Source organism: Elephas maximus, chromosome 19, assembly GCF_024166365.1.
Source record: "Elephas maximus indicus isolate mEleMax1 chromosome 19, mEleMax1 primary haplotype, whole genome shotgun sequence".
Lineage (NCBI taxonomy): Eukaryota > Metazoa > Chordata > Mammalia > Proboscidea > Elephantidae > Elephas > Elephas maximus.
Window position 1 is genome coordinate 142,501 of NC_064837.1, and position 10,000 is coordinate 152,500.

Consider the following 10,000-nt stretch of genomic DNA (forward strand, 5'->3'; position numbering starts at 1 on the left):
CCTCTTTTTTTTCTTTTTTTCTCCACATCCTTTCTCTCCCTCTCGGCCGCACTCCTCTTTTTTGTTTCTCTCGGCTCGAGGGGCGCACGCCCACGCGCGTGAGCGGTGACCGGAAGGGTGGGCTGGGAACGGGGAACGGCACCGCCACCCGGCCTCAGGCACCTGAGGGACGGCCTGGAGCGTTCCAGGGGCACCGCCAAAGGGCCACTCGAGGCGCACCGGCACCACCTGGGTGGGGCGCGCGGGTGCGTCGGACCGGAGGGCCCCCCCGCCGCGGGGGCGGGGGAGGGCCCGACGCGAGGCAGAACACCAGGGCCACGAGCAGAGGCGGTCCTGCTCGGTCTCAGGACCCCGCCACCGCCGACGCTGGCCGCGAGGCCGCGAACGAGGGCAGATGAGCGAGGTCGGGCCGGATTCCGTGCCCCTGCCCCTCTGCGCACCACCGGCGGGCGGGGAGGAGGAGCGAGGGGCCCGCGCGCTGAGCGAGAAGAGCGGTCCCATTCGCCACGAATGTCCGTCCCTCGTCTTGGCGCGGCTCGGACCCGGCCCGGGAGAGCACGACAACACCACATCGATCGGGTCAGCGCAGGCACAAGCGAGGAGGAGAAGACCCCCCGCCAGGGCTGCCAGGAGGCGGGCGAGGACAGCCCCGGAGAGGACCCGCTTTCTGCCTCGCCCGCCCCGCCCGGGCTGCGGAAAGGTGGCCGCGAGGACCCCGCACACGGAGAACGCCTGACACGCGAGGCACGTGGGCCTGGGGGAGGGGGAGCGGGGCACACTCTGGCGAGCACCGCGGCCACCGCGGGTGCCTGCGACAAGGGGCACGCGGGTCAGAGGGCCCGCGGCGCCCGTGCCACGCCGCCCTCCTGCACTGGAGACCGGGGGGAGGCACCGCGGCTGGACACCTGGACGCGCGAGAGCCGGCGCACGGGCCCCAGGCGGGCGGCTCAAGCGGGGAGGAGCGGGGGAGGGCGTGGGCCGTCGGTGGACCAGCGCCTACGGACCCGTCCAGGTTTCCCATCTGCTCAGCGGGAGTCACCCGGCGAGGAGAGCGTGTCAGCACCAATCTGGTGGCCCAAATCGTCCGTTTTGGGCGAGAGAAAAGCCACGCCCCGCGGCGGGAGGGGCCCGCTCCCCACGGCGAGCCCCCGGAACTGCGGCCCGGCCATTGGTCCGTAGCGCGACCCCATGGCCCCCAGCGCCCCGCCCCCCCCCCGGAGCTCCCGGGATCCTCTGGTCGACCCGCGGGACGGGGTGACGGAGCTGGCCGGGGCCGCGCGGGCGCCCAGAGCCAGCCGCCTGCGCTGCGGCCAACGCGGGCCGGTCGGGGAACCCTCGGAGGGGGGACTTGGAAAAAATTCTCGGGCGGCGGGGCCCCTCCGAAGGTCCGGGCCCCGCGCGAGTCCGTGGCCGGGCCGGGGCGGGCCGGGGGCGGCAACCTCGGCCCGGGGACCCCCGGAGCGGGACTTTGAAAAAATTCTCCGACGGTCCGGACCCCACGCGGGACCGCGCCCGGGCCCGGGGCGCCCTCCGCGGGCCACCCCGGACCTACGCCGGAGGCCCCGGTGACGACCGGGCCGCGCGAAGGAAGGCGCGCGAACGGCCGGGGCGTGCCTTGTCCCGTTCTTCTGCCTGCGCCGTCTCGGTGCGGCCCGGTTCGGTCCAGCGCCGTCTAAAACACGGCACCCGGGAGCGCGGCGGCGGCGGCGGCGGCGGCGGCGGCGGCGGCGGCGGCGGCGGCGGCGGCGGCGGCGGCGGCGGCGGCCGCCTCGGCCACATGAAGCTGCGGGCCCAATTCCGGAACGTGGCTCTGGCGCCGGCGCCCCACCGTGGCCGGGACGATCCCGCCGACGCCGCCGGCGTCCCGAGACGTCGCCTCGGCCAGCGCGGCCACAGCGCCTCCCATGTCGCCGGCGCCGGAGCTCCGGAGGAAAACGATGTCAAAGCGGCCGCCAGGTGGCGGCCGACAACCGGCGCGGGCGACAGCGGGACGGATCCGGATCGGCGGCCGGCGAGGGCGCGTCGCCGGGCGGCCGGACACCCGGTCCCGTCCCGGCTCCCCCCCCGCCCCCCTCCCCCGCCTCCCAGCGCCGCCGCCGAACACGTTTCTCGGCGCGGGGCGGCCGGAAGGCGTTGGGGCCGGCCACGGCGCGGGGTCGGTTGGGCCAAGGGGATCCACCCGGCCGGGCCCTTTCCCGCCTCGGCCAGGACGATCCTGCCGACGCCGCCGCCGGCGTCCGGGAACGTCGCCTCGGCCAGCGCGGCCACATCGCCTCCCGCGCGTGTCGCCGGCGCCGGAGCTCCGGGGGAAGACGATATCAAAGCGGCCGCCAGGTGGCGGCCGACAACCGGCGCGGAGTGCAGCGGGACGGATCCGGATCGGCGGCCGGCGAGGGCGCGTCGCCGGGCGGCCGGACGCCCGGCCCCGTCCCGGCTCCCCCCCAGGCCCCCTCCCCCGCCTCCCAGCGCCGCCGCCGAACACGTTTCTCGGCGCGGGGCGGCCGGAAGACGGTGGGGCCGGCCACAGCGCGGGGTCGGTTGGGCCAAGGGGATCCGCCCGGCCGGGCCCTCCTCAGGTTCCGGAGGTGTGAGCAGGCTGTGCGGCTGGCTGCTTCTCCCTGACGGAACAGCAGTGGAAGGAACGACGGTACCAGCCCACTGCAGCAGCCGCTCTGGGAACGGTGCCTGAGGGCTCCCCGCGGGGCAGGGCCGGTAAACCCTCTCTGCCCCTGAAAGGTCTCTTCCTGCCGCTGCCCCTCAGTGCGTCGTCTAAGCCCGCCTTGGACGGTCAGGACTCCCCGCTCGTCGCAGACATACTCGTTCGCTTGTGTTTCCGGGTCTTTGTCGTCAAGAGAGCTAGGCGGAAGCGTCAGCCTATTCCACCACCCTGGCCCCATCTCCCAAAGTTCCGAACCAAGGGGGTCCGGCCCAGCCGGGCCATTTCGCCCCTCAGCCAGGAAGATCCCGTCTACCCCGCTGGAGCCCTGGAGCACCATGCCGGCCAGCCGGCGTGTCCCACTCGGGGGGGGCCCTGGGAGGGAGGGAGGGAGGGAGGGAGGGAGGACCCCGGGAGGACCCCGGGAGGACCCCGAGAGGACGCCGGGAGCCGGGCCGGACTCGAGGAGACGGAGCGAAGGCCCCGGGCCGCCGTGGCCAGCGCGCGCCCGCCGGGACCGCTTCCCATCCCGTCGGCGCCGCAGAGCTCCGGAGGGGGACGGTTTCGAAGCGGCCGCCGGGTGACGGCCGACGACCGGAGCGAAGGGCGGCGGGGGGTGGAACCGGGTCCACCTGGGCCCCGGCCGGGGCTCGAGGGTGGCAGAGGGGACAGACTCCCCCGGGCCGCCGGGGAAACCTCTCGGGAGCGTCATGGGGCGCGCGCGCGCGCTCGCCCCCGAAAGGGCCGAACGGGGGGGGCGCCCGAGGGGATGAGCGTCCACCGGGGGCGGGAGGGAGAAGAGAGCACGTCCCAAGCGTCGGACGGGCAGGTGTTCTCCGATCCGTATGCTTTGGACGGACGCGACAAACGGGACGGGATGAGACCGCCAGTCCCCGAAGTTTTCCTCCTCGTTCTTTGAGTGCCCGCGTGGCGCAGCAGGCAGACCGGGAGACGTTTTCCGCCGTCGTCCCTGTCGCCGAGCCAACGGTACGCGTGAGGCGGGTTGAACGGGCAAATTGCGTCGGGAGGGAGGGAGGGAGGGAGGGAGGGAGGGAGGGAGGGAGGGAGGGAGGGAGCCGTGCGTTTGCCGGCATCCGCGTCGCAAAAGAAAACCACGGCCGCCACCGAGAGCGTTCTTCCTCATCGCTTTCCATCCTCCCGCGACGCGGGCGGGCAAACGGGGGGCGGGGGGGAGGCCGGGAACGCCTTCCCAGAGCCGGTACGGACCGGCTCTGGGCCCCCCGGTCCGACTGGGGAGACATCTCACCGAGGGAGGCCCTCGAGGCTCTCGGGAGCGAGGCCGGACTTAGTGAGGTCCAGCGGAGGCGCGGCGGGCCAGCCGCGAACGCCCGCCCAGAGGCCCTCGGGCGGCTCGGCCCGAGGGAGCGCTCTCCGGGCTCGCGGGCGGACTCGGGAAGGTGGCGTCTCCGGGGCGGGGGGGGGGGAGAGGGGTGAGTCGGCGTCTCGAGCATCGAGAGATCTCCGGCGGCTCCCGAATGCGGGCGGGCGGGCGGGCGGGCGTGTGTGCGTGAGTCGTGGGGGTGGGGGGTGGAGTGCCGGAGGGGGGTTGGGGGTGGGGGGCCGAGAGCGGGGCGGTGGGGGGGTCGGAGGGTGGGGGCGGTGGGGGGGTCGGAGGGTGGGGGCGGTGGGGGACCACGCGCCTCGGGCCCGGGGGGTGGGGTGCTGAGGTGGGCGGGGAGTTGGCAAACGTTCCGGGTGCCCTGGTGCGTGTGCGCGCGTGCCTGCGCGCGTGCGTGCGTCCGTTCGCGCGCGCGTCCCGGTGCGCGTGCCTGTGCGCGCGCGCGTCTGTGCGGGGGCGCGTCTTTGCGGGGGCGTGTGCGCGCGTGTCCGGGCGTGTGTGCCTGCGTGTGCGCGCGTGACTGCGTGCGTGCGCGTGCGCATCTGCGGGCGTGCCCGTGTGCGTGTCTGCCTGCGTCTGTGGGGGCGCGAGTGCGCGTCCGTGCGGGCGTGAGTGCGCGTCCGCGCGCGTGCGCCCGCGCGTGGGCGCGCCTGCGCGCGCGCGCCTGTGTCTGCGCACGTGAGCGCGGGTCTGTGCGTGCGTCTGTGTGTGCGTCTGTGCGTGTCTGTGTGGGTTTGAGTGCGCGTCTGCGCGGGCGTGCGCGCGCGTCTGTGCGCGTCTGCGCGTGAGCGCGTGTCTGAGCGTGTGCGCCTGTGCTCGCGCCCGCGCGCGCCTGTGCCTGCGGGAGCGCGCGCGCGCGCGCGCCCAGGCGGACGGGCAGCCCCCCGTCGTCGCCCTCGGTCCGCCGAACAGGCGCCCCCTTGGCCGGATGGAGAGGCTTTTCTCCGAGCCCACGAGGGGAATCGCAACGGGAACCGTAAGGCCGACGCCGGCGGCGCTAGCGCCGCCTGCCGACGAGGGCCGCCGCCGCCGATCACCCCCCCGGCCCGACCCCCAGCCCCCCAACTCGGCCCGCGGTGAGGGCCGGGGCCGTATTCGGCTGGAGGGGGGGGGACGGTAAGGCCGAGGGCAGCGTCGCCGTTCCCGCGTTGCACACGTCGCCGTGCCGCGAGCGTCTCCCGGGAAGCCAGAGGAGCGAGGTGTGTGAAGCCCGTGCCGCGCGCGCGGACCCGACCGGGGTGTTCCGGGACGACCGACCGACCGGCCGACCGGCCGACCGGCCGACCGTCGTCGTGGAAAGCTCACGGCGGACTGGACATCTGACGGGTCCCTCCCTGTCCGAGCCGACCTCCCGAGGTACGTAGGAGGGGAAGGGTACGGTAGGCTGGTTCGGCTGGAAGCCATCCCACCCCCGGGAGGCGTCGATTGACGGGAAGGCGGGACCGGGAAGGCACCGGTTTCCAATCGGACGATGGCTGAACCTTGGGCGACGGGTACGCGGACTCCTCCGTCTTCGCCCGAGTTCGCGACTCTCTGCGGGGGGGGGACTTTCCGGGAAGCGGGTGACGGGCGCGCGTGCCGTCGTCCCGTGAAGGCGCGCTACTACCAAGAGGCTCCGAACGCGGGCCGTCCTCGGGGGGCGGTTTATTTTTTCTCAGTCGGGGGGGGACCCCCGCCACAGGGAGAGAAACACCCGAGTTGGAACGGTGCTCGGGTGGGGAGTAGGGCGTGGCGGTGAAGACTGACGTTCGTCATCGTCGTCGTTTCCGTTTAGAGAGCTGACTGCGGCGCCGCTGCCGTCGCGTGCCGTCGAGCGGCTCGGGACTCGGAGCGGCCCTAGGGGAGAGAGTCGAGCCGCCCCACGGGCTTCCCAAGGAGGAGCCGGCGGATCCGAACCGCCGACGATCTCGGTCGGCAGCCGAGCTCCGAGCCGCCGCCGCCGCGCCGCCGGGGCTCCGTCTTTGCACTCGGTCTCCGGTACGCGGCGAGTTGGTTTCGCCCGAGGGGCGGAACGGCTCTCGAAGAGGAAAACCCGGTTTCAGAAAAGGAAGGAGACAGGCAGAGGGAGGGGGAGGGGGAGGGGGTGGGCGGGAGGGGTGGGGGAGGGGAGGGGGATGGGGGCAGGGGAGGCGAGGGGGAGGGGAGGGGGAGGGGTGGGGGAGGGGAGGCGGTGGGGGGAGGGACGGGGAGGGGGAGGGACGGGGAGGGGGAGGGGGGAGGGGAGGGGAGACGAGGGGAGGGGAGACGAGGGGAGGGGGACGGGGGATGGGGGAGGGACGGGAGGGGGAGGGGAGGGGAGGGGGACGGGGAGGGGAGGGGAGGGGGACGGGGAGGGGGAGGGGATTGGAGGGGAGGGGGAGACAGGCGTACCTGGACGCCGAGCCAGCCCGGTGACGGCGTTAGGTAGAAGAAGGACGGTAGGCGCCTACGCGCTCACGCCCGTGGCTGCAGATACGGACACGCAGGCGCGTGCACGCGCCCGTGCGCGGGCGGGCGGGTGCGTCCGCACGCGCGTACTCGTACGCGTGTGCCTGCCCGTGCGTACCCGCGCGGGTACACGCGCGTAGGCGTGTGCGCGCCCGCACGGGCGCGCCCGCGCCGGTACGCGCGCGTACGCCTAGGGGTGTGCACGCGCGGGCGCCCGCCTCTACGTACATGCCCGAGGGCGCGCGCGCGCGCGCCCGCGCCTGCACGCGCCTGCACCTTCACACGGGCACCTGCGCGCGGACCTGCCCGCGCCCCCGCCTCTGCGTGGGATCGGCGAGAGCCGAAGGCGGTACCGCCGCCGCCGCGTTTTGAAGATCCTTTGGCTCACGCGCCCCCCCCACCCCCTTCCGGCCACCTTCGGGGGGAAAGCCCAACTTCACGGACGGGCGGAGCGGATAGCCCTTCAGCTGCGCCTCCCTGAAATAGAACGGGAGGAGTCACGAGAGCCTTAGGAAACGGAGCGAGGCGACGAGAGGGTGCGTCGAAAGGCGGGCGTCGAGAACTCCGGCCACAGGCGTTTTCCTTCCGTAGGGTGTAGAAAGCACCCCGCCGCACGCACCCGGCGTTAGGGAGCTGTCTCGAGGGCCGCGGTTTCTACTCCGCCGACCCCTTTCAGTTGAGACGGGACGCCTCCGAGCGTGTGTGTGCGCGCGACCCGAAGGCGGTCGTCGAGGGACGACGGCACCCTCGGTCCGCCGAACCCCCGCGCCCTCGGACGGACGGATGGAGAAGCTCTCCTCGACGTCACGGAGGCGGTCCCGACTGAAACCGGAGGGGCACGTGCCGGCGGCGCTAGGCCCGCCGCCGCCGAGGACCGCTGGCGCCACCCCCCCCCACCGCCCACCACGCACCCCCAACCCCACCCAGCCTGCGCCCTTGCCGTGGGCCCCACGCTGGCGACATCCGGATCCAGTCCGACGTGGCCGCCGGGTGCCACCCGCCAGGCGGGGAAGAGGTTTGGAGGCGGCGGAGGCGGTGGGGGCGGCGGGGGGCGGCGGGGGTGTGGGCGGTGGGGGGCGGAGGAGGAGGAGGAGGAGGAGGAGGAGGAGGAGGAGGAGGAGGACGGACGGACGGACGGACGGACGGACGGAAGGACGGGAACGCGCCCGCGCGCGCGTGCGCCCGCACCGCAGAGTGCCCTCCGGAGACACGGACGGGCCCACGGAGCACACGGAAACACGGAGATGGACGCGAGGGGGCGCGCGCGCGCGCGCAGCAGACACAACCCCGGGACGCCCGGGAGACACAGAGGTAGGCGCGGGCAGGCAGAACACGCGGGAACGCGGACGCGCGGCACCCACGGGCACGGTCCGCGCGCGCACGCGCACGGGGGCCCGGACGCACGGCGACTCGCACGGACGGCGCGGCCGAAACACGGGAAGGTAGGCCTCGGGGGCACACGCCCGCGGACCCCCCCAACAAAAGCCCGCCCGCGGCCAACCCCCGCCGCCCCCCCCGAAGCGGGACGCCCACCCGCACGGACGGACGGAGGGGCGCGACGGGGCGGACGGCCGCGCCGCAGCGCTCCGGAGGACACGGCGCCCCCGCCACACACGCGCGACGCGATACACGCGTCGCGCGCGAGACGGGGGCACAGGCACGAGGTACGTACGCCCGGCCGCGCGACTCGCGCGCCCGCCGGCCGCGCGCCCGCGCGGCATCCCGAAGAGGGCGCGCCGCACTCGGACGGACGGGGGGCGCGCGCGCGCGCGCACCGGGGAGGCCACGCGCGCACCCGCGCGGACACGTACGCGCACGCAGCGGCGGCGGCGGCGGCGCCCTCCGGCGACACGGACGCACGCCCGGGGCACGCGGAAACGCGGAGACGCACGCGCACAGCAGACGCACGCACGGGACGCTCGGGAGACGCGGAGGTAGACGCGGGCAGGCGGAACACGCGGGAACGCGCGTCGCCCCCGCGCCCACGATACACGGAGCAGGCGGGCACGCTCCACTAGGCGCGCGCGCGCGGCCTGCACTTGACGCTCGGGGACGCGGGCGCGGACGGGGCCCCGTACACGCGGCACCCACGGGCAGGCGGCACGCGGGCTCGGACGCACGCCCGGCGACGCGCGCGGACGGACAGACGGCGCACCGGAACCGCGGGCGGGAGACGCGAACGAACGGGCGCCTCCCGCGCCGCGCGGGGGGGACGCCCCCGCGGAAGGCGCGGCACGGCCACACGCCCGCGGCGCCCCCGCGCGCCCGCCGTCCCCCCAAAGCGGGACGCGCTCGAGACGGCGCACGGGCACGGACGGTGACCGCGACGCACCCGCGTCCGCCCGCCCGCCCGCCCGCCCGCCCGCCCGCACGCACGCACGCGACCCCGGAGGACGCGTCGCACGCGAGACACGGGGGCGCGCGCCCGAACTACGTAGGGTCGACCGCACGACTCGCGCGCCCGCCGGCCACGCGCCCGCGCGGTATCCCGAAGCGGGCCCGCTACGCTCGGACGCAGAGGCAGAGGCAGAGAGAGACAGAGACAGAGGCAGAGGCAGAGACACAGAGGCAGAGACAGACAGGCAGAGACAGAGGCAGAGACAGACAGAGAGGCAGAGACAGAGACAGAGGCAGAGACAGAGACAGAGGCAGAGACAGAGACAGAGAGGCAGAGACAGAGGCAGAGGCAGAGACAGAGGCAGAGGCAGAGACGGAGACAGGCAGAGACAGAAGCAGAGGCAGAGACAGAGGCGGAGACAGAGACAGAGGCAGAGGCGGAGACAGAGACAGACGCAGAGGCAGAGACAGAGACAGAGAGGCAGGGACAGGCAAAGGCAGAGACAGAGGCGGAGGCGGAGACAGAGGCAGAGACAGAGAGGCAGAGACAGAGGCAGAGACAGAGGCAGAGACAGAGGCAGAGGCAGAGACACAGAGACAGACAGGCAGAGACAGACACAGACAGGCAGAGACAGAGGCAGAGGCAGAGACAGAGGCGGAGGCAGAGGCAGAGACAGGCAGAGACAGAAGCAGAGGCAGAGACAGAGACAGAGACAGAGGCGGAGACAGAGGCAGAGACAGAGACAGAGAGGCAGAGGCAGAGACAGACACAGACAGAGAGGCAGAGACAGAGACAGAGGCAGAGACAGAGACAGAGGCAGAGACAGAGACAGAGAGGCAGAGACAGAGGCAGAGGCAGAGACAGAGGCAGAGGCAGAGACGGAGACAGGCAGAGACAGAAGCAGAGGCAGAGACAGAGGTAGAGACAGAGGCGGAGACAGAGACAGAGGCAGAGGCGGAGACAGAGACAGACGCAGAGGCAGAGACAGAGACAGAGAGGCAGGGACAGGCAAAGGCAGAGACAGAGGCGGAGGCGGAGACAGAGGCAGAGACAGAGAGGCAGAGACAGAGGCAGAGACAGAGGCAGAGGCAGAGGCAGAGACACAGAGACAGACAGGCAGAGACAGACACAGACAGGCAGAGACAGAGGCAGAGGCAGAGACAGAAGCAGAGGCAGAGACAGAGACAGAGACAGACAGAGAGGCAGAGACAGAGGCGGA

At 73.7% G+C, this 10,000-nt stretch overlaps 1 protein-coding gene across 1 annotated transcript in view; it reads left to right on the forward strand.

The window, feature by feature from the left end:
• Positions 1-1,179, forward strand: part of LOC126062570 (collagen alpha-1(I) chain-like) — a 3,670-nt gene extending 2,491 nt beyond the window's left edge. The window contains exon 6 of the mRNA XM_049860254.1: positions 159-1,179. Coding sequence (XP_049716211.1) covers positions 159-1,179 — 1,021 coding nt within the window. The remainder of the gene's footprint in view (positions 1-158) is intronic.
• Positions 1,180-10,000: the final 8,821 nt, after the last annotated feature.